The 25,818-nt window shown below is 41.9% G+C and overlaps 1 protein-coding gene across 3 annotated transcripts in view; it reads left to right on the plus strand.

Moving 5' to 3' along the window:
- Nucleotides 1-25,818, plus strand: part of LOC109419645 (diuretic hormone receptor) — a 234,128-nt gene that overhangs the window by 87,828 nt on the left and 120,482 nt on the right. For all 3 annotated transcript variants that reach the window (XR_009998034.1, XR_009998033.1, XM_062853835.1), the window contains exon 6: nt 11,550-11,626. Coding sequence is in view for 1 of the 3 variants with exons in the window: in XM_062853835.1 (XP_062709819.1) it covers nt 11,550-11,626 (77 nt within the window). In the remaining 2 variants the exon portion in view is untranslated. The remainder of the gene's footprint in view (nt 1-11,549; nt 11,627-25,818) is intronic.

Consider the following 25,818-nt stretch of genomic DNA (forward strand, 5'->3'; position numbering starts at 1 on the left):
GTATATGCAGAGCTGAATAATATCAGACTTCTCAGTTGACTGCTTGAGCACCTTCACCAACACTGGAGGCTGGTCAATATCAAGACGATACTAACAAGCTAAAATATAAGTTTTTACACAATTACAGATCACTTTGCGGTCTTCGACAAAGTTTTTTCTGCATATTTTAGGCTATATTTTATTAACCGTTGAAAACAAGATCGATATTTAGTAATTATAGTGAGACGTCTGTTTGTATGTGGGTTAAGTTTGTAAAGAATTTGTTCTCTTACACATATTTATCGCTTGCATGAAATTTATTTTCTTTCGTAGTTCCGGCGAAGTACCAAACGCTGGTTGTGCAACTCTACCGGCAATCTCTAATGTGATATGAGCCTATTTTCTAGTTAACCGTTCCTCAGGTTACTAAAAAAGCCGTGATGTAATGTATCGCATGGTACATTTGATTACTTTCGGTGCGGTACCGGAACAGGTTCCCGCACTACCGGGTCTCTCAAATATAGTATGAGACTATTTCATTGCTTACAGCATTAGGTTACCTAAAAAACATGATTAGCTTTATCTAATACATTTGACCACTTCCAGTGGGACACCCAGAACTGGTTTCGGGACACTACCGGTTGTCTAAAATATGATCTGAGGCTAAGTTCTTAAAAATTGATCATTGTGTTATCAAAAAAGCTGCTATTTCATGTGCAGTAGACGTTCGCTCGGTGCAAACGGTTTAACTGCAATACTTTTTAACTACAAGTCCGCTAAGTGCAACAATTTTGCAGTTATCGCACCGCTATCTGTCAAAAACGAAACGTCAACAAAGTTGCGATGTTTTTTAGATGCACTACAGCTGCATTGCGATGTTTTTGAGTGCATTCTGGCTGCGTCCAACAGCAATTGACAACTGTTTGACGGCTGTCAGTCTTTGCAGTTAGCGAATTTCATTCGGTAACTGAAACGTAAACATGTTGCACTTATCGAACGTCTACTGTACTGTCAAACCCTGCGCATTCATCACTCTTTAATACGACATTTTTTAATTCAACAATGTCACAATGTAATACACTGTAAATACGAATGATTCGACATTGTACCATTACTCACACCCGTAGCGGCTCCTCGTGCAGCTGCTACTTCCGAAAGTTCAAATTTGTTGCTTTCCGACACCTGATACGCTTTGTGACCAACTTCAGTGAACTTCGAAGCCAACAATCGTAAAATGAACAAGCTATCAATTCGTACCACCACAATATCTGTAGGATTTGTATTCAAAAACCAATCCTACAATCTAAACAAAAACTAAAATATAGTTAGTTTATCGAATTAAAAGTTCACCCAGGTAATCTGACAGCAATCATTGTCGAATTAGCGTGGTTTTATGGCACCACACGCATGGGTTTGATTTAATTTCACATTTTACCACTTTCCAACTAAAAAAGTCGCGAATTGATGTACTGCATGAATGGGTGAGGTTCATTTATACATATCGCCGGTTCCTGCGAGACACTCGAAACTGATTCTGGAACACTAACGTTAGTCTTAAATATGGCCTGAGACTATTTTCTTTCTGACCGTTCTTCGCGTTATCGAAGAAGCCGTTATTTAATATGCTGTATGTACTTTTCGTGGTTCCGTTCTACATTTGACCACTTTCGTTGGGGCACCTGGAGCCGGTTTCGGTACAGTATTGGTATTCCAATTTTTGCCTTTCTCGTACACTAAGTGTACTGGAAAGGCTATATGTTCACTCCAAAAATGACTTTTTGACAGAAGGCCTGGAGGGTCGAGTCACATATACCAATCAACTCAGCTTGACGAATTGAGGTGATGTCTGTGTGTGTGTATGTATGTGTGTGTGTGTATGTGTGTGTGTGAGTATGTGTGTGTACAAAATAAACTCACATCACTTTTTGGCAGTAAACCTCAACCGATTTTTATGACCGACGGTTCATTCGATGCGGAATCTGGTCCCATTGTTTCCTATTGAAAATGGTTCGGATCGGTTCAGCCGTTCCGGAGATATGGCCATTTAGGTGTTCCGGATCGGTACCCCAGGGAGGGGCCAGATATGAAAATGCTACAAAACCATGCATGCGACATATCAGACCGCGGCTTTTTCGATAACCCGACGAACGGTAAGCAGGAAAATACTCTCAGTCCATATCTGAACCAGTAGTATTCCGGAATCGGTTCTGGATGTCCCGCCAGAGGTGGCCAAATATAAAAGTGAGCCAAATCCATGCATGCGACACATCAAATAGCGGCTTTTTCGATAACCTGATAAACAGTGAGCAGGAAAATAGCCTTTGACCCAGCAGAGACTACTGGTAGTGTTCCGGAACCGGTTCCGGGTGCCCCGCCGGAACTGGCTAAATAAAAAATGGAACCAAACCCATGCATGCGACACATCAAATCGCGTCTCTATAGATAACCTGATGAACGCGTTAGCAATAAAATGGAATCAGACTATATTTAGGAAAACCAGTAGTATTCCGGAATCGGCTCCAGATGTCGCGCCGGAAGTGGTCAAATGTAGATAGGAAACAAACCCATGCATACGACACATTAAACTGCAGCTTTTCCGATAACCTGAAGAACGGTTAGCAGGAAAATAGCCTGCTGTGATTAGCAGAGACTACCGGTTGTGTTCCGGAACCGGCTCCGGATGTCCCGCCGGAAATGGTCCAATATAAAAGTGAACCAAACCCATGCATGCGACACATCATAGAGCGGCTTTTTCGATAACCTGATGAACGGTTAGCAAGAAAATGGTTTCAAAGCATATTTGAGACAACCAGTAGTATTCCGGAACCGGTTCCGGATGTGTTCCTGAAAGTGGTCAAATGCATATAAGAGCCAAACCCATGCATGCGACATATCAAACCACGGCTTTTTCGATAACCTGATGAACGATTTACAAAAAAATAGTCTCAGATCACATTAGAGACTACCTGTAGAACCCGCCAGAATGACCAAAATGTAAAATGAATCAAATCCATGCATGCACATCAATTTTCGGCTTTTCAGAAAACCTGTTGAACAGTTAGCAAGACACTAGTCTCAGACCATATTTGAGACAATAGGTACAGTCTTGGAACCGGTTCCGGGTATCTCACAGGAAGTGGTAAAAGTAAAAATAGTGAAAATAATCAATGGAAGCGATAAAACTGATGCAGGCTCATCAAATCACATCTTCTCATATTCCTGAGGTGTAAATATACAGTAGAATGGGTTTCCATGAGAAAATTGAAATTTAATCGCATCAACCTCGAGCAAAGTTTTTCAATTCCCTTTGGCGTCTAAAATTGCTGCGCAAAATTTTGATCCGACTGATTGCTCCTCGCGCTCTGTGATATGGTTCTAATTTGAATTGGATTCAGTACGAAAAATGTCACTTGCTTTCATTTTTTGGTAAAATTTTTTGAATCTAGTAACCAATGATAATAAAATATAGCCTGAAGTGTGAAGGAAAAAGTTTATCGAAGACTGTAAAGTGATTTTTGGTTGTGAAATAATTTTTATTTAAGCTTGTTATTATCGTCTTGGTATTGATGATATTCCAGTTAAAGAAAAGGTGGTCACGCAGTCAAATAAGAGGTCTGATATTTTTCAGCTCTGCCTATACATTGAACATAACACCCGAAATATGTGCCATCAGTAACTCGATGATGGCTTGGATTCTTGCTTTTATAAATAAATTATTCACAGGATTCAGGATGCTTACGTCGACGGTAAGATCATGCGTACATATTCGACGAGAAAGGCACTATCACCACTAGGTGGATTAATCCGGGTTTTTTTTTACATGTTAACCGTTCATTAGGTTACCTAAAAAGTCATGGCGCACCCGTAATCGGTTGCGGAACACTATCGGTTGTCCCAAATATGGCCGGAAACTTTTTTTAGGCAACTCGAGATACCTAAAAATCCACGATTTGATGTGTTGCATGCCTGGGCTTGGTTCACTTTTATATTTGGCCATGTCCAGCGGGACACCCAGAACCGGTTCCGGACATTACCGGTTCAGATATGTTCGGAAAATATTTTCCTGCTTACTGTTCATCAAAATAACAAAAAAGCGACTATTTGATATGTCGCATGCATGGGTTATACTTGGCCATCTCCGACGGGACATCTGGAACCGGTTCCGGAACACTACCGGTTCCGATATGATTAATTAATGCTTTCCTGCTTTCTGTTCATCAGATTATTTAAAAAGCCACGGTTTGATATGTCGCATGCATGGTTTTGGTTCAATTTTATATTTGGCCACTTCCGGCGGACACTCGGAACCGGTTCCGAAACACAACCAGTTGAGATATGGTCTGAGAATATTTTCCTGCTTACTGTTCATCAGGATATAAAAAAGCCACTATTTGATATGTCGGATGCATGGGTTTGGTTAACTTTTATACTTGGCCACCTCCGGCGGGACATCTGCAACCGGTTCCGGAACACAACCGGTTCCAATATGGTCTGAGAATGTTTTCCTGCTTACTGTTCATCAGGTTATCGAAAAAGCCGCAGTTTGATATGTCGCATGCATGGGTTTAGTCCACTTTTATGTTTGGCCACTTCCGGCTGGACACCCGGAACTGGTTCCGGAACACTACTGGTTCAGATATGGTTTGAGACTATTTTCCTGCTTACCGTTCATCAGGTTATCGAAAATGCCGTGGTTTAATGTGTCACATGCATGTGTTAAATGCATTTTCATATCTGGCCCCTTCCTGTGGTACCGGTCCGGAACACCTAAATGGCCATAACTCCGGAACGGCTGGACCGATCCAAACCATTTTCAATAGGAAACAATGGGACCATATTCCCCGTCGAATGAACCGTCGGTCATTTAAATCGGTTGAGGTTTACTGCCAAAAAGTGATGTGAGTTTTTTTGTACACACACATACACACACACATACACACATACATACATACAGCCGCGTAGTCGCCGGCTAAGAATAGGACTACTAACCCCAATTCAAGGTGTCAAGCGACCCGTGCTGAGGAATGAGTGATCGAGGGGGTGAAAAAGATGCTCGATCTTTAACGGAGCCTGTGGGGTACCTGGGCACCCCCCACAGTAAGCTGTCCCTTACCGCGTTAATGCAGGGCTCTGGCGTGGTGGACATTCTTTCCCGTGCTACTCGTGGGATTTAATCATGAAGTAAAATAAAAATCAGAATCTAGGTGGAAATAGTGGTGGGATCAACCCCTTCGCAAGAAGCGGGTTGATGAGATCTCCGACAAGGGGAAGTGAGGAGATGGGCGCTGGGAGTTGCGTACGCAGCTCAAGCATGGGTGCTCCAGTCCACTTCCCGGCAAGCCAGCCGGTGGAGGTTATGGACGGAGCGTGGTTGTTGAGGGCCGTCAACCGAGGATCCAAAGGACGGTCCGCAATAGAGGTGGCTGAGCAGCAGCTTGGCAAAATCATCGACTTTGCGTCCACTAAGTCGAACATAAGCAAGGACCTGAAAACGGCCTTGCTTCGACTTAGGGCGTCGATCGACGATGCCAAGCAGGAGCACGCGGCACTCGCGTTGCTGACTGCTGCAGCAGCGGAGCCTGCAAATGAGAAAGTGCCGAAGTTTACCCAAACGGAGGCCTTCTCCTTCGCAGGAAGTCCGAATAAGGCGGAAGCGACTGCTCGCGACAAACGGGGCAAGCAATCGCAGAAGCGGGCGAGGCAACCGTCAGGCGAGGAGCTGTCTGGCGGCGCCCGCAAGGCCAGGCGAATCATTACCCCGAAAGTCGGTAATAATGCCGGAAGGTCGGACCCCAGCCAGGGTTCCCGGAAAGCTGGGAAGGGTGGGCCTGAAAAGGCTGGCCCGTCCCGGAACGATGGGAACAAGGGGTTGCGACCGCTAGTGGGCCCTCAACAGCCACAGAGTAGGGCGATCCAAGGGGAGGACCCCCCTTGGACGAAGGTAGAGCGGAAGAGGAAGAAGAAGGCGAATCCGCAGGTAGTAGCGCAGGACGCCAAGCCAAGGCGTAGGAGGGCAGGTGCCAAGCGCGAGAAAGGCGACGCTATCGTCATCAAGACGGAACAGTCCAAGTACTCGGACGTCTTGAAGATGATGCGAAGCGAAGCCAAGCTTGAGGATCTTGGAGCCGACGTACGCAGTATTAGACGTACTCGTACGGGCGAGATGATCCTGGAGCTGAAGCGCCAGAAGGAGCACAAGGGCGCCGCCTATAAGAGGCTGGTAGAAGAGGTCCTTGGTGAGACTGTGCAGGTGAGGGTTCTGACACATGAGGAGACTCTGAAGGTCAAGGACATCGATGAGATCACCGAAGTGGAAGAGCTCGTCACGGCACTGCGGCAACAGTGCGATGTGCAGGTGGCCGCCGCAGCCGTTAAGCTACGGAAAGGGCCAGCAGGGACACAGATAGCTTTGGTTCAGCTACCTGTGGCGGACGTCAAAAAGTCCGTTAAAGTAAGGAGCATAAAGGTGGGTTGGTGTGTATGTCACCTGACATTCCACGAGCCACCAGAGGTTTGCTTCAGGTGTCTGGAACCAGGACACAAGTCGTGGGACTGCAAAGGCCCCGACAGGCGCAAACTGTGCAGGCGATGCGGCGCTGAAGGTCATAAGGCCCAAAGCTGCACGAGTCCGCCCATCTGCATGATCTGTACCGGGAAATCCTCGAACAACAGACATCCGATGGGTGGCCCAAGGTGCCCGGCCTTCAAGAAAGCCGCAGTGAACAACAAATCACAGTGGAGGTAACGCAGCTGAACCTGAACCACTGTGATGCGGCTCAGCAACTGCTTTGTCAGGCAGTTTCTGAGTGGGAGACGGATATCGCCATCATATCGGACCCATACCGAGTACCCGCCGGCAACGGCAACTGGGTCGCGGATGGGACCAGAAAAATGGCGGCGATATGGACGACGGGTAAATACCCCGTTCAGGAGTTGGTGTCTACTACCTATGAGGGCTTCGTGGTCGCCAAAGTAAACGGGGTCTTCTTCTGTAGCTGTTATGCGCCTCCGCGGTGGCCGATCGAGCAGTTCACGCAAATGCTTGATCGCTTAACGACCGTGCTAACAGGGCGAAGGCCGGTGGTAATAGCGGGCGACTTTAATGCCTGGGCCGTGGAATGGGGAAGCCGTTTCACGAACCAGCGGGGTCAGATCCTGCTAGAAACACTGGCCATCTTAGATGTCGACTTGGCTAATGTCGGTACCAAGAGTACCTTTAGTCGAAACGGAGCGGAGTCAATTATTGACGTGACCTTTTGTAGTCCTGGCCTAACAAGTAGTTCGAACTGGAGAGTAGATGATGGCTACACTCATAGCGACCACCTGGCGGTTCGCTACAGTATCGACTACAATAACAGCAGACAGCGGATAGAAGAAGAGGCGGCTAGGCCAAGGCCAAGCCCTCGCAGGTGGAAGACATCATACTTCGACGAAGGGGTATTTAGGGAGGCGCTCCGCCGTGAGCGAAACTTAATCGGTTTAGACGGCGACGAGCTGGTAGCGGTGCTCTCACGTGCGTGTGATGCGACCATGCCTAGGCGAGTCCACCCTAGAAATGGGAGGCCACCGGCTTACTGGTGGACTGACGCGATTGCGGACCTGCGCCGCGCCTGCCTACGGGCTAGGCGGCGGATGCAGCGAGCACGATCAGAGGAAGAGCGAAACGAACGGCGGGTGGTGTTCACCGCTGCAAAAGCCGCGCTTAAGACCGAGATAAGAGCAAGCAAAAAGGCCTGCTTTGAGGGTCTCTGTCAGAGTGCCAATACGAACCCGTGGGGTGACGCCTACAGGATCGTTATGGCCAAGACGAGAGGTGTGATGGCTCCTACAGAGCAATCTCCAGAGATGTTGGAGGGGATCATTGGAGGACTTTTTCCGCGTCATGATCCTAGTCCTTGGCCTCCTTTCGTAGGACAGCCGGGGACTGGGGCTGGCGATGAGGAGAGGGTCACCGATGTGGAACTTGCGGGGATAGCTAAGTCCCTTAGCGTAGGTAAGGCCCCAGGTCCCGACGGAGTTCCGAACCTGGCCTTAAAAGTAGCTATTGCAGAGGCTCCCGAGATGTTCAGGTCTGATATGCAGAAATGCCTGGACGAGGGAGTTTTCCCAGAAGCTTGGAAGAGGCAGAGCCTGGTACTATTGCCAAAGGCGGGGAAACCACCCGGAGACCCGTCGGCATATAGACCAATATGCTTGATTGACACGGCGGGGAAGGTGCTCGAAAAGACCATCCTCAATAGAATGTTGCGGTTCACCGAGGGCGAAAATGGTCTTTCGAGTAACCAGTACGGCTTCCGGAAGGGGAGGTCCACCGTAGACGCTATCTTGTCGGTTACAAAAACCGCCGAGAAAGCACTCGAGCCTAAGAGGAGGGGAATTCGCTTTTGCGCGGTAGTGACTCTGGATGTAAGGAATGCGTTTAATAGCGCCAGCTGGTCTGCTATTGCCGATGCGCTCTTGCGTCTGGGGATACCGGAGTACCTGTACAAGATTCTCGGAAGTTACTTTCAGAATCGTGTACTAGTCTACGACACGGAGGTGGGTCGGAAGTGCTTTCACATAACCTCAGGAGTCCCGCAAGGTTCCATCCTGGGTCCGGTGTTATGGAATGTCATGTACGACGAGGTGTTGAGGTTAGAGTATCCAGTGGGAGTGGTGATTGTCGGATTTGCCGACGACATTACGCTCGAAGTCTACGGTGAAACGATCGAGGAGGTAAAGTTGACTACCAACCACTCGATCAAGGTTGTGGAGGCGTGGATGCGGTCCAGGAAACTGGAGCTGGCTCACCACAAGACAGAGGTGACGGTTGTTAACAACCTGAAGTCGGAGCAGCAGACGGAGATCAGTGTAGGAGACTGTACTATCCTGTCGAAGCGCTCTGTCAAACACTTGGGCGTGATGATCGACGATAAGCTTACCTTCACAGAAAAAAAATATGTAATTAAAATTCAGCGAGAAATCATGCACATAAAGGGAATGCTAGAGTTAGTGCATATTTACATGAGATGTCATGTAAAATTACGTTACGTTCGTGTAAATTTTCGCCAAAAGTCGCGTAAACCATCATGGACTCCAACCGGTTACACGACTATTGGCGGAAATTTACACGAACGTAACGTAATTTTACATGATATCTCATGTAAATATGCACTAACTCTAGCATTCCCTTTATGTGCATGATTTCTCGCTGAATTTTAATTACATATTTTTTTCTGTGTTCGGTAGCCACGTCGATTATGCCTGTAAAAGAGCCTCCACAGCTATTGCGGCACTGTCCCGGATGATGTCCAATAGCTCTGCGGTGTACGCCAGTAAGCGCAAGCTTCTGGCTAGTGTTGCTTCATCCATACTCAGGTATGGCGGCCCGGCGTGGGGCACCGCGCTAAGTACTAAATGCTACCGACGGAAGCTGGAAAGTACTTACAGGCTTATGTGCCTGAGGGTTGCGAGCGCGTACCGTACCGTGTCACACGACGCTATCTGCGTCATTACTGGTATGGTGCCTATCAGCATTCTTATCAGTGAGGACATGGAGTGCTTCGAAATGCGCGGCACAAGAGGCATACGCAGGACTGTCAGGATGGCCTCTATGGTCAAATGGCAGCGCGCGTGGGACAGTTCCACCAAAGCAAGGTGGACCTATAGGTTGATACCGAGGGTAGATAGTTGGATTAATAGGCGCCATGGGGAAGTCACATTCCACCTGACACAGGTCCTTACAGGTCATGGTTGCTTCCGACAGTATCTACACCGTTTCGGGCATGCGGATTCTCCCGAATGCCCAGTGTGCAATGGTTTAGAGGAAACGACGGAACACGTTTTGTTCGTGTGCCCGCGTTTTCGCACAATGCGTGACCGCATGCTTGCCACATGCGGGGAGGACACAACTCCGGACAACTTGGTCCAGAGGATGTGTAGGGATGAGTTTGGCTGGAACGCCGTTTCAACGGCTATTACCCACATCGTCTGGGAGCTACAGAGGAGGTGGCGCGTGGACTCGGAGAATGGCTAGTCCAGATGCAGTACAAGAGGTGGTCCAGGGGTTCGAAGTCGGCTTCGTAGGTCATACCGGTGCCCTGCGGTCGAGATCGACCCTTACAACGATTAAGTGGCCGCGGAGAGGAAGTCCCGGTAGTGGTGCTGTCGTGGCGTCGGTCTACTGGGTTGGATCCGAGCCCGCGGTTGGAAAGGGGTCCCCGGCAAGGGTCGGGGTAGGTGAGATCCTGCTGTCTGCAACCTACGGGTGCATCTGATAGGGCCTGAAGGGTAGTGATACCCTTCCTTACGGGCAGGTCAGATCGGGTTGCACGTGGGCATCAGTTCTTGATGTCCGCTCAGCAGTAGGGCGCGGGCGGGGTTGACCCTGCCCGCCTTCCGAGGACAAAGGGAGTGGCGAGGACCACTCGGGAAACTGGCTAAGCGCCAGCATGCTACCGTGATGGACTCTCCAAAGCGAGTCATCGATGTTCGTTGCTGCAGGCTACGCAGCTAACCTTGTGGGTGCGATGTGCACTAGCCCCTCTCTGAAGCAATACCTTCTTGGTGGTTCCGGAGAGACGTAGGGTTTGGCGACCATAGGAATGGTTTAGTGGGTACGAGGAGAGAGTAGTCCTGGATTTTACTTTTGTTGTAGAAGACGGCCTGTCAGACCTACACTACCCTTACCTTCTGTTAGGGTGTCTGTTGAGCAGATTATCCCCCTATGGTTTAGAAGGAAAAAAAATACATACACACATACATACACACACACATACATACACACAGACATCACCTCAATTCATCGAGCTGAGTTGATTGGTATATGTGATTCGGCCCTCCGTGCCTTCTATCGAAAAGTCATTTTTGGAGTGAACATATAGCCTTTCCAGTACACTTAGTGTACCAGAAAGGCAAAAAGGTAAAAAAAATGAAATCGTTTCTAACACCAAATTCTTATCTACTAACCATGACAAAAGTTCTGCAGATTAAAAACAGAAAAGCCATCACTTCTGAACGAATTCAACCGATGAAGTTGGTTCCAATTGCAACAGACAGCACATCATCTAGTTTCACCACAATTATCACATGGTTTTTCAAGCAGCAAAAAGATAACGACCGCCATTATCGCAATCATCCACCCCCATCAGAATGGGATATGATTCATACATACACAACCCTCGTCAGTAGATCACGGCAAATTATATCCATCAGCACAGCAGTGGCGACCATCCAGCCAGTTCCTATTTAGCAACAATTTCTCATCCTCTGGGGTACAATATTCATCCACAATGCAACACATCCTTCCAGCCAGCGCGACAGCCAAGTTTATAACGCCTGGACTTATTTTTTATCCTCCCGACGACGACGATATGGAGTGCCATCATTGACTCCGACTCAGTCCCACACAGTTATAATGAACATTACTACTCCGCGCCGCCTGTATAGTACCAAGTGGCAACGCGGGTAATTACACTTGGCACACCCACACCATCCGTTCCAAGCTGCTGTGTGCCATATTCTCATTAAATTCTTCAAGTGCATCATTCTCTAGCTTGGGTTTTTTTTTTCTCTCTACACTTTCATTGCAGGAGGACCTGGGGTGTTTGTGGTTCTCTGGGTCATTGCCAAGGGCATCACCATCTCCGGTCTGGATCAGGCGACCACGGTAAGTTCAAATGGACTTTGTTGAATTATTATTATTTGGAACATCCAAATGATACGAAATGTTTGAAATGAATTTCAACATGCACCCATTTTAGTATTCAGTTAAAATACTAATATTTTTTGTTATAAGCCAACGTCGATTCTTAATCTTGCTATGAATCAAAAAGAGGGAAACCTTTAGTTTCGCCCAATGCCTTTTCAGAAATGCTTATACATTATTGGATCACTCAAAGTAATGCCAAAGCTTCTAAAAGGATTAAAGGGAAGGCAACTTTAAACTTTCTCAAGTAAAATGTGTCTGTATTAGAATCATATTATCTCTCTAACCGTGGCAACCCTGAGGTACTTTCCAGCAAAGCCGTTTATTACTCTACTTCAACTAAATCATCACTAAGCTTTACTGAATCCGCCCTCCACCCCTCATCCAAATCGTTCTTCATCCTCAAGAACCCGACAAGCAAAACACTTATCTCAGCATTCCCCCACCGGCAGTGTCCAGACTGACCTTTTCCTTCGTCTATCATCCGGTCGGGCGCGCGAAATGAAATTTTCCAAATGACTCAAAGAGAGCCAAACGCCATCATTCAAGGCTCCTAAGACAAGAACGCCCCCTCATTTATCTTTACGGTCCAGCGAACAAAAAGGCCAACCCACTTGACATGGTCTCCAGAGAGGCCAAGGTGAAATATAACATTATTGGTTGCTCGTAGCTCCGAATTCGATACGTGACGGACCCCGCCGAAATCGGAAATCGTAACAATCAAACGTCAATTGCAGCAAGAGCTGGCTGAGGCGGAAAATCTCTATAATAAAGAAATAATATTAATAATAACGTTGATGGTGGTGCGCGGGACTATGTCTGTAAGACAATAAATGACCAACAAAACAGAATCATATCTTGGCGTGGAGCAAAGAAGCAATCGTTCTCGTTATCGTGACTAGCCGGTAGGGCTCAGAAATCGGGATACTGACCTCAGGAGCAGCTCGGTGCTATTTATTTTACGTGAGCCCATCAATTTGAATTGCCTTAACATGACGAGGGAGCATAGGCATATCTAGTCTGGGGTTGGCTCCCTAGATGTTTTTTACGATTCTAATCTGACGTCTTAGCCAAGTCTTATTTATCTCAAAATCCTTCGTTCAAAATACTTCCACCCGCTTACTCCACTAACAAATTCGCATCTAATTAGTAGAATAAACTGAGATAATAGCTCGTTAAATAATTATGGCTTTGAATACAACGCTAGATACCTAAAAATGGCAGAGAAGACAATGAATGCAGTGATGCTGGTTTGGACAAAGAGTACAGACAGACGGAAAAAATATGTATGATATAAACACTAAGCAAAAGAGAAAGATGAAGAAGAAAATAAAATGAAAAAACAAAGAGAACAAGGAGAAGGCAAAACACACGCAGAACTCGATGTACACAGCGCAACGAGTAACTTTCACGCAGCGACCGAAAAGACAAAAGAATTTTCACGCAGATTTGTGTAACACTGGATCAACACAAAAAATGTGCTGATCCGGTGTTACACAAATCTGCGTGAAAATTCTTTTGTCTTTTCGGTCGCTGCGTGAAAGTTACTCGTGTGCTGTGTTGTTTCATTTAAGGGTGCATGCAGAGAAGCTAGAGATAATACAGAAGAAATCAGATTTAAAATGATTAGGATGATCACGACAGAGACAATAGAGGACTTGGAAAATATTGAAAGATTAAAGTCAGAGAAATATTTAAAACAAAAAAAAGATCAGATGCAGAATGTAAAACAAGCTATTAAAATTTTTATTATTTATCTTAAATGACAAGATTTTCAGCCCTCGATTGGTTTATATCGTCAGGGAAAAAAATAAAGAAGAGATAACGAGACCAACAGAAAAAAGGGAAAGCTGCAAGCATATCAATTAGAAGGAATAAGAATACATAGAAAAAAATAGTAAAAACATGAAGAAAGTCTAAGAGAAAAGACTGTAAGGATAGAGCCAACAGGCCAAATAAAAAAAGTATGAAAAAAACTCAGAAAAAAATGTAATCAGTTTCGTACCTATTAATTCCGCCCTAATTGCTTATCTTTTGACAGATACGCGTATTTCGACTACCACTTGTAATCTTCCTCAGTATCAGTTATCCACTCACTGAGGAAGATTACAAGTGGTAGTCGCAATACGCGTATCTGTCAAAGGATAAGCAATTAGGGCGGAATTGAAAGGTACGAAACTGATTACACTCATTCAAAGAGGGTATTCTGCTTAGAGGGTTCGAAAAGTCGGTACAAGATCAGAAAAAACATCAACATGAGAGCCTTAAATGCTATGAGGATAAAACAGAGAAAATAGAGAAGATAAAAAAAAATAATGAGGACAGAGAACCAGAGATGGCATAGATACACTGATAAACAGCTCTGCGTACACATCTTCAGTAAAATGAGCGCCGCTCTGTTTTGCTACGAATGTGGATCGGCAACAAAAACACATCGCTCAGCCGTAAAGCTTTGCGTGAGAGTGCGAATGTGTATGTTGCCACACCAGCTGTGTGAGACGTCGCAGAGCTCAAACTTCTTCTGCGTGAGCTTCGCTCATTTCAAGGAATGTGCTACACATCTGCGCTGTCTGAGCTGCAAGTTGTAGGCTCTCGGAAGTACAGAGTAGCGCAGCGCTGCAATGTGAGCTGTGTGTTGGACTGTACTTTCTCTTGCTTTCCTGCGCTCACCGTCGTGCGCGATGCGACGACGATGCCGAGCGCGTGCAGTCGGACCACGCAGAAGATAATTGTTTACACGCATTCTTTCTCATCTTGCAGGCTGTGTGTAATGTGTATTTTTTTATCTTCTCACTTAGCGCTCTGAGGAGCATGCCATCTCTGCAGAGAACCAACCAACAAAGATAAGACCCAAGATTAGAGAAAGTAAATTAAAAAAAAAAACAAAATATAGAAAGAATGAAGAAATGAAAAACAACATGGAAGATAAACAAGACAGTGGAGACACTGCACACAGAGAACATAGGGAATCAGAGGCAGAAAAAAATACAAGAAAAGGAAAGAAAATTTTGAAGAAAAAAGAGAAAATATGATAAAGACCAGAAAGAAATCAAAGTATTTGTGGAACAAGAAAAGATAAGTTATATTTTTTTTACAGATAAAAGAAACACGATACACAACATACTTAAATGACTTTGTTTGGTTATGTAGCACTACAACTTTAAAAACCGAGAAGATAAAACAGGCAGAGAAGATAGGAAATATGGATAGATAAGCAGAGAATATAGGAAAAAAAAGATACACAAAAGTGACCAGATATAGTAAAGGGAGAAGATATAGAAGACAGAAAAAAGATAGAACAGAAGTCACAAAACACTACAAAGAAAAGACAACAAATGCCTGGATCATAGTAAAATTGTAACTCAAAACCGCTATGCTGGAATGAAATTATGTCTTTGAAGATTTTTCAGGATACTCCACAACTTTAAAAATTGTGCTGAGAGTAACACTAATCCCGAAACTATGTTATATGTCATATAATTGTAAATTTGTAAGATTCGTGGCTGTGCGGTTTGCGGCGCCAACCGTTCAGGCGTATTGTAAACCATAGAGTGTGGATTAAATTCCCACTCCAGTCGAAAAAACTTTTCGTAGAATAGAAAATTCTTCATTGCTCCACAGGATGCCGTATATGTTGTCCGTTGTTTAGTGTTCAAGATGGTTATATGCATCTTACTTTTTATTCTCTCGAAGTTTTATTTTTAATCGATTTTCAAAACAAACAAAAAAAAAGCTTTTGAGATTTTCTATATATGAAATTAAGATTCAGTTCTCAATGAAAAACTATACAAAAATGTTCCAACACCTTACTTAAGTTACAGCAAATACAGAAAATCTAAAAAATAGGAAGAAATTTATGAAGTGATTCAATGTTATTCAAGAAAATCTTAAAAATCACGTATTTTGAACATAATTGATATTTTTTGGTAAAAACGGTAAAACATTGAAAAAAAAAAACATGAAGAACATTTTAGAAGGTCCCATTTATTTTTCTTCGTTTTTTTTTTTTATTTAATGTAACTTGGGCATGGTTGGATTCGGGAAAAAATGAATGCATAGTTGCTTCATTGATATTCGCTCCTAGAATCTAGTTTTTGTGTCAAAAATCCAAAAATCCTTTTGCTTGTTTTACATAAAAAAAATCGAGAAAAAATAGTTAGAAGCATTTGACCATCCTGGACGGCTTTGCTATTTTTGTTGCCGGGAGTCAGCTTATCATTGATAAATATATGTAAAAATCGAAGGGAAAGGTTTTTGAAATTTTTAAAGTTCATGACATTTATCGATCCACGATGAATATTACTCTCAGTGTACCGTCGTTGGGGGTGAGAATGGGTCAAAAAAGGATACTCAAAGATTGTTTGTTAAATAGCAAATGCAATTGAAGTCGGAATAACTTTTTATTTGGTATGTATACTCTCCTATGTGGTAATGATAGTTAAGCAAGAAAGTATCACGTTGTATGAATTGCTTACTAAACTACAAATGATTGAAAATTGACCCAATCTCACCCCTTAGAGGGGGTGAGAATGGGTCAAAGTATTCGAAATCACCTATCTAAGAATATAAGTCAATTTTATTGATCATATCTAGTAAACCTACTTAAAACATAATGTTATCATGACGAATAAAAACTTAGGTAATTTTAAAAGATGATTAATCCACCTAAAAAGGGCTAATACAAACGAAAAAATGATTGGAATTTGATAAAATAACGTTTGTATACTGTATCACCATTTTAGCCATCATAATCATCCTCATTAACCTTCCGTAACTCGCGCGGTTGACTACCTGCGTCAGCACCACGCTAATGCTGAGTACACAAAGCGAGATTTTTTCAACGTGTTGTACAAAATACAACAGCGCGAGCGCTCGTGGGTTAAGAGTTTCAACCTCCATGAGAGGAGGAGAGATTACAATGATGGAGGGGCGCATTGAAAGATTGATTGTAAAAACCCAGATTAATCCACCTAGTGGTGATAGTGCCTTTCTCGTCGAATATGTACTCAAGAGCCATAGGCCGAAGTGTTCCTGAATTCTGAGAATACTCTAGAACGGAACAAATCCCATTTTCTTCTTTTGTCACAGTGCTCGTTGACTTATCAACTGGGGGGTAGAGTTGATAAATAATTAATGTATTTGATGAAAAAATACCCAAGCAATGAGCAAATCCGCTTAACTTATCGGATTTGGTAATAAATTTTCTGGAGGACTCTAATTTCACTTTAAAATTTAAAAATTTATTGGTTAAGGGGGATTAGGGGCATAATGGACACCCTAAACAAATGAGTACGTTAGGCCTGTATAACAGAGAAAACCTTCACATATTATCAGTTGGCTTACAACTTTGGTTTGTTTCCCACGTATTTCAATCATTTACAGCAGGTAGAATGTCTTTATTGTAAAGAAATAATAAATTGTAAATCGTGTTTTTTTTGGGCTGGCAGAGAAGGTACGGGGCGAAATGGACACCCCTGCATATTTTATGCTAATTCTTTGATTTCATCGATCAGTTAAGTAATTTGCCCACGTAGATCGATACCACAGATAAAATACCCCAGCTTAGACGAGTTTACATATCATCAAAGTTAATTAAATAAAGTTTAGGCTAAAATAATCCAATTGATTTTTTTCCAAACACTCTTAAACGCCTAACAGTATGCAATGCGCGTACATCCATAAGTAATTGTCATTGTTCATTTCGCCCCAAATCGACTACAACATTGAAATTTCTATTTTGAGTAAATTCTAATCACAAATAAAATACTTTATCCATTGCTAAATCTACGTATACATGCAAATAAGGTAGCAATTCATTTGTTTTTCTAGTGGACACACTCAAACACTCGTAATACCTTATTTGCTGCTGCGTTGAAATTATAAGAATTTCACCATATTAAAAAAATGTTTCAATTTCAATGATATTCAGGTTATTTTGGAGGCATATGAATGGTACTTTTGAAGAATAGATCGATGACTTGTTTCTTTATACTTATGCATTAAAAGTTTAGCATAAAAGTCAACTGTTTCGTCAAAAATAGGGGTGTCCATTATGCCCCGATCTCCCCTATTTATTTGTGCCCATCCTCAAAATGATGAATTCCGAATAAAATTTCCAAGGGGGACCCCTCTTGACTTAAGAGAAAATCGAAATTTGTGTCAGCCTTATTCAGAAAAGCAACAATTGTATCAAAGCCATAATCGAGTTTGGAAACTTATTGATGGCTCATATTCCAAAGTTGTGTATTATGTTAAACGTATAAGCAGAGCTGAAAATATCAAACCTCTCAGTTGACTGCTTGACCACCTTTACTAGCACTGGATGCCGATCATATCAAGATATTTCGGCAAATTTTTTTCTGCACACTTTAGCTTTTATTTTATTATCATTGGTATAAGATTTATGTAAAATTGGACAAAAAAAAATGCAAGCTAGTGAAATTTCTCATAATAAAACCCATTCAAATGTCAACCGTGTTACAGAGGGCGAGGGCTCAACCAGTTGCATCTAAATTGTAATTTCAACCGCAAAAGGATGATGCTATAAAATAAAAAAATTCCCCATACAACGTTGATTCATCCTACTGTATAATTACGCCTCAGAAATATCAAATGGTGTGATTTGACAAGATCACTTCAATTTTTATTTTGTTCACCTTCGTAATTTCAGCGATGCATTCAATCCTGATTCTGCAACACTGCTGGTAATCTTAGGTGTGGTCGGAGTTTATTTTCTTGCTGCCCGTTTATCTGGTTATCCAACATTTTTGATGATTTGATGTTTTATATGCATGGGGTTGGTTCACTATTTTAACTGGCCACTTCCGGCGGGAAACCTGGAACCGGTTCCGGAACACAACCGGTTCAGATATGTAATTTGTGGATTGATTAGTAATTATCGGTGACAAATATCGGAAACAGCTTGTTAAGCGTTACGCGTTTCGACCTACTATTCTTCGGTCATCGTCAGACGCATTCAGTTGGATTCACTCCTTCAACTTCGTCAGTTTAATATACATATAAGCGGTTCGGATATGGTCTGAAACTATTTTCCCGCTGACCGTTCATCTGGTTATCGATAAAGCCGCTATTTGGTGTATCACATGCATAGGTTTGGTTCAGTTTTTTAATTAATCACTTCCGACGGGATATCTGGAACCGGTTCCGTCCGGAACACAACCGGTTCAAATACGGTATGAAACTGTTTTCCTGCTAACCATTCATCTGATTATCGAAAAAGCCGCTATTTGATGTGTCGCATGCACGGGTTTGGTTCAATTTTTTAGTTGGCCACTTCCGACGGAACACCTGGAACCGGTTCCGGAACACAACCGGTTCAGATAAGGTATGAAACTATTTTACTGCTTACCGTTCATCTGGTTACTTTTATATTTCACTTTTATATTTGGCCACTTCCGGCAGGACACCCGGAACCAGTTCCGGAACACTACCGGTTCAGATATAGTCTAAGAATATTTTCCTACTTCCCGTTTATCAGATAATCGAAAATGCCGTGGTTTGATGGGTCGCATGCATGGGTTTGTTGCATTTTCATATCTAGCCCCTTCCTGGGGTACCGATCCGGAACACCTAAATGGCCATAACTCCGGAACGGCTGGACCGATCCGAACCATTTTCAATAGGAAACAATGGGACCAGAATCCGCGTCGAATGAACCGTCGGTCGTTAAAATCGGTTAATGTTTACTATCTAAAAGTTAGGTGACCTTTTTTGTACACACACACACACACATACGCACACACATACATACACACACACACATACACACACACAGACATCATCTCAACTCGTTGAGCTGAGTCGATTGGTATATAACACTTGACCCCTCCGGAGGCTCTATCAAATTTTCGTTTTTGGAGTGAACATATAGCCTTTCGGTACACCTTGGTGTACGAGAAAGGCAAAAAAAACATGATAGTTTTAGTAGGGTAGGTAATCATGAATTGAACCAAATTGCGGCTTTCTGAAGCAGCGGTACTTTTGATCGATTTTTTCATCCACATGGAAATAGTTTACTACGGTAAGGTCTCACGTATATGAAAGCCACGGGTATTAGCTTTCCGTAAAGTGGCAAAAAGTTAACATTTGCACCAAATTTCATTGAGAAATTTAATTATTTGTCAATAGTGATTTTAATCTTAATTTGAACCATCGTAATCATAATTTGAACCAATTTTAATCTAAATTTGAACTAGTGGCGGCAGCAGCTCGAGCAATACCCGCAACAGCCAATTTCATGCCAAGCAACTAAAAATCACATGGATCTGCTAATTCTCATAACTCTCTTTCATTAGGCAGTGGAATTTCAGCTCAGAATGTTCGGAATCCTTCAGGAATTCGAAAACTAAATTTGGAATTTTCCATCGCCCAAGAGTAAACAAAGCAACCACTAGCGCAGTCTGCAGGCCAACACTGGAAGCTCGCCCGCATTCACTAGTTCAAATCTAGATTTCAAATGGTTCAATTCAAGATAAGATTCTCCAAGTAAGAATTACTTAAATTTGATAATTTTATGACAAATAATGGGGAATATTATTCGGTTTGTCGATTCTACGATAAATAAGCTTTCATTTGACGTGATCACTTATTGCGTGTGATACAATGCATGAGCTGTACGAGTGCACCGAAAATGTGCTTTCTCTGGGGGGAAATGGGTGGAATCTCAGTGATTTTTCAATTGCCTGTTTTCCATGACAAAAACGCATTTTTCAATGCTTTTAAAGTCCATGCTATCAGGTTATATTACGGAAAGCTGTTTACCATCTTTTTCGGGACAATATTTGCCTAAAAAATACGTCGTTTTAATGAATTTCTAAATGGTTCAAATTAAGATTACAATTTGACTAGTTCAAAGTTTGATTTCTTACCCTATACTGCATAAGAAATGTTTAACCAAACTCTCCGTTATAAACTCTTATGTACATGATCATTGGCCTCTATATTGCTAAAGCAAATCACTCCATCTCAAGATAGAGGGTCGTTCAAATATTATGTTGAGTCTATTTTGTGAGCTTACGATATTGCAGTACACTAAAGATTAGCTGATGATTAGAGGAGCTGTTTAAACGCATGGGTGTATTGTTATAAATAGTTTTAGGCACTAAACGTATGAATACACTCGTTTGACACTTCTCGACATATTTTTGAAAGAAAACGTACTTTTATGAAGATATGGTGAGCATGGCACCACTCTAGCGTCAAATGGGAACTGGATAACAAGTTTAATTTTTAGTTAAGGTTATGTGCACTCGATAACTTACTTGACCCAATCTCACCCCCATTCTTAATATTTAGACATAGGGTCGAAAATATTGAGTTTTTAAATAAAAAGAGCAATGACAGCCCGCTTTTTTATTATATCAACCAGGTAATACCTACAGCTAACCACTTATAAGAAAATTTATGGTTAGGTACTTGTGTTAAACATTACGAAGGAGAAATTTTTCCAGAGTGATTTACTAGTAGTTTCATCATATAAGTTTTGCCACAAATTTAACAAAAAACGATTTTTGCAAAACATCTTATTCTGCATCATGACGTGTAAAAAATCTCCTCTTTGAAATAATATAAAGTTTTCAATATAAATTAGCGATAGTTGATGAGCTATTTCAAATTTTATGTTTCTCCGTTTTGACCCAATCTCACCCCCCAGACCCATTGTCACCCCCATCGACGGTATTTATTTTTAAAAGTCCTTCAAATATATAACAATTTTTTTTTGCAGAAGAAAACAAGGATTTTTTCATGGAGTTATATCCATAAATTGTCTGGATCAACTCTTACAGTCTTATGCAATTTTCGGTGTATATTTTTCTTGAAAAAATGATGTAATAGATGTACATTTGTGAACGAGTTCAAGTTGAAGTTTCTATTGAAATTACTTTAGTAGTTAAAGAAAATTTTTAAAAAGGTTAATTTCGTGTCCTTAACAAGATTGGCTGGTTTGTGGATTATATGAACAACAAATTAAATGGAATCTCCTGTAAAAGTTCAGGAGAAAAAAATCACACAAATTTTAGTACATAGTTGTTTTTATATCACTTTGGGTGAAGTTTTTGGTAAATATTTTAAAGAAATTCAAGCAAGACATTTTGGAAGATTTCCTTGAAAACCTTTCGAATAGATCTCCATTTTCGAGTTTTCGGATTCACTATGAAAGCATAACGGATAAGGGCTGCAAAACGGTGAGTCGATAAGAAGAGCGTCAGACATAGCTCTGGTCCTTAGAAGTTCCTACCTCATGCTTCCACGGGTCAAGCGATGACAAAGACCACCAGCTAAGAGTTGTGTGCTTAGCTGGTAGTGCAGCCTGGGCACTGTTGTCCTTCTGACTTCATCTAGATTGAGGAGGTACGACCCGAGCGTCTGTTCACCAAGGAGGTGCGGCGCACAGTGGGATCATTCTGAAAAAAGACGATCAAAACCTTTAAGAGTCGTTAGATGGCATTTTAGCATAAAGGTGTCTTTGGAAGATGTGTTCAGAAATATAGTCTCTATTTTTATGCATATTCACTGTATGGTAAAACTGTAGGGTGAACCCGAGCAAAAATATATTTTTTCAAAATAATTTTTTAGAGGGTAGATGTCTTTAGCAAAGTTGTAGAACAAGTAATTTCAAGTATCTTTGCTGAAGACACCATATAGTTCGGACTTCATTTTTTGGGAGAAAATATGAAAGTTTAAAAAACAACCTCAAAAACAGTTTTTTGAACTTTTCCATGATTATATCGTAAAATTTCAACGTGATATGTTCTACAAGTTTATAGGTACTATTGGAATACACTATCTTGCCGAAGACACCAACTCTGTAAAATTGAAAATTGCTCCAGTAAACCAATTTTTTTGAAAATTGTTCACTATTTTCACTATTGCATATTTTTTGAATAGGCACTTTGTGGCAGCGGTGCTATCAAAATTTCAATGCTTTATCATGTCCAGAATAGACCAAAAGTAACTTAACAATCGGGTCTGATAAGGCACTTTGATTTCTGATGCTATTTTAATAGTCATTTTTCAAAGAAAATATTCACAAATTTCATACAAATCAATTAATACAAACTGAAAACTCACGAAAACTTTTCGACATTAATATTTGGTAATCCAAATAGTATTTTTGTTGAAATAGTCTACATTTCTAACACAGTGGTTGACTTTACATTGAATATACGACAAAAAATATCGCTTTTTAAATTTTTAGATGAGTTTTTAATACCAATTAAAAACTGTGTTTTTTCTCTAATTTTTTATTGTAATCCCCAATGCATTTGTTTATGTTAAAATACATACATTAATTAATCAACTAGAACAATGAAAACATTTTTTTTTTTCATTTGCTATGTTAACATTATAGCTTGGGTTGAAAAACTAAAAAGGCGAAAATATAATGAATGCCTCTACAAGTTTTGTGTTGAAAATAAAAACAAATAAAATAAAACGAGTGAAACATTGTTACATCACATTGAAATAGCCAGTATCTGTAAGAGATATTCTAGGTTGTAAATCTTACGTCATGATGAAAATTCTTCACATATATTTTATTGGAATTGGTTATGCTGTTTGATACTCTTTAAAATTTATTTTTTCCAGTTTTCAAGAACTGCATCCGTTAGGTCGATTCCTGTCCATGATTTTCAAAATTCCTTCGTGGTAGACATATTACCTTGGTTCATCCCTTGACATATCCGCATCAAGATCACGGCTCGATTATGGATACTTTTCCGGAGGAGCCTTTAGTTTTAAGTTTATATTATAACGATTTTTTGAAAAGATAATTTGTGCCTTCTTGAGAAAGATTTCGTAGATGAGGAAATCACTCAAAGAGGCTTTTCCCTCTTTCAAAATTTGTAGTTAAAAATAAATGACACTGGCAGCAATAGTCTACATTTATTTAACTTTTTTTTTATTCAGAATTACTACTTGGATGAGCTGAAAATAATATAGAAAGATTGTATGGGATTTGTGAATATTTTCATTGAAAATCACTATTAAAATAGCTTCAGATATCAAAGTGCCTTACCAGACCCGATTGTTAAGTCAATTTTAGTCTATTCTGGACATAATGAACCATAGAAATTTTGACAGCACGGCTGCCAAAAAGTGCCTACTCAAAAAATATTCAATAGTGAGTTTTAACTCATCTAAAAATTAAAAAAAGCGATATTTTTTGTCGGGTATGTATTCAATGTTAAGTCAACCACAGTGTTCGAAATGTAGACTATTTCCACAAGAATACTATTTTGATTAACAAATATTAATGTCGAAAAGTTTTCGTGAGTTTTCAGTTTGTATTAAATGATTTGTATGAAATTTGTGAATATTTTCTTTGAAAATGACTAATAAAATAGCATCAGAAATCAAAGTTCCTTATCAGACCCGATTGTTAAGTTACTTTTGGTCTATTCTGGACATGATAAAGCATTGAAATTTTGATAGCACCGCTGCCACAAAGTGCCTATTCAAAAAATATGCAATAGTGAAAATAGTGAACAATTTTCAAAAAAATTGGTTTACTGGAGCAATTTTCAATTTTACAGAGTTGGTGTCTTCGGCAAGATAGTGTATTTCAGTAGTACCTACAAACTTGTAGAACATATCACGTTGAAATTTTACGATATAATCATGGAAAAGTTCAAAAAACTGATTTTGAGGTTGTTTTTTAAACTTTCATATTTTCTCCCAAAAAATGAAGACCAAGCTATATGGTGTCTTCAGCAAAGTTACTTGAAATTACTTGTTCTACAACTTTGCTGAAGACATCTGCCCTTTAAAAAAATAATTTGAAAAAATATATTTTTGCTCGGGTTCACCGTACAGTTTTACCATACAGTGAATATGCATAAAAATAAAGAAGATTTTTCTGAACATATCTTCCAAAGACACCTATATGCTGAAATGTCATCTAACGGCTCTTAGAGGTTTTGATCGTCTTTTTTCAGAATGATCCCACTGTGCGGCGTCTGTTCTGGCATCCAGCGGCTGAGTAAGAAACGCTGCACGACGCCCAGCTAGATCTAAGGTGGTGGCCCCATCAGCGTGGTCGCCCTAGTGTTGGTTCGGACGTTAAACAGAACTGGCACGATAGCCCTCCGGCGAGACAGGAGTGTTGGCGTAGGCCCAATAAGCCACCCGTAAAAATCCCCATTGCGAATAACATAGGAGAAAATACGACTCGATACAATCGGCAAAGACCCACGCGACGAAATAAGGACTACGATTGGAAACTTGGAACATGGAATTGCAAGTCACTAGGTTTCGCAGGATGTGACAGGATAATCTACGACGAACTACATCCCCGCAACTTCGACATCGTGGCGTTGCAGGAACTTTGTTGGACTGGACAGAAAGTGTGGAAAAGCGGGCATCGAGCGGCTACCTTCTACCAAAGCTGTGGCACCACCAATGAACTGGGAACAGGATTTATAGTGTTGGGCAAGATGCGACAACGTGTGATCGGGTGGCAGCCAATCAACGCAAGGATGTGCATGTTGAGAGTTAAGGGCCGTTTCTTCAACTACAGCATCATCAACGTCCACTGCCCACACGAAGGGAGACCCGATGACGAGAAAGAAGCGTTCTACGCGCAGTTAGAGCAAACATACGATGGTTGCTCGCCGCGTGACGTGAAAATCGTTGTCGGCGACATGAACGCGCAGGTAGGAAGGGAGGAAATGTACAGACCGGTAATCGGGCGAAACAGCCTGCACGCCGTATCGAATGATAACGGCCAGCGATGCGTAAACTTTGCAGCCTCCCGTGGTATGGTAGTCCGAAGCACATTCTTCCCCCGCAAAGATATCCACAAAGCCACCTGGAGATCACCCGACCAACAAACAGAAAACCAAATCGACCACGTTCTAATCGACGGTAAATTCTTCTCAGATATAACCAACGTCCGCACATACCGCAGTGCGAATATAGATTCGGATCACTACTTAGTAGCTGTATGCATGCGCTCAAAACTTTCGACAGTTATCACCACGCGTCGAAGTCGAACGCCGCGGTTCAACATCGAGCAGCTGAGTCACGTAGAAGTGGCTCAAGACTACGCGCAGCAGTTAGCAGTGGCCCTGCCAACGGAAGAGTAGCTTGGCGCAGCTACACTTGAAGATGGCTGGAGGGACATCCGATCCGCC

This window comes from Aedes albopictus, chromosome 2, assembly GCF_035046485.1.
Source record: "Aedes albopictus strain Foshan chromosome 2, AalbF5, whole genome shotgun sequence".
Classification (NCBI taxonomy): domain Eukaryota; kingdom Metazoa; phylum Arthropoda; class Insecta; order Diptera; family Culicidae; genus Aedes; species Aedes albopictus.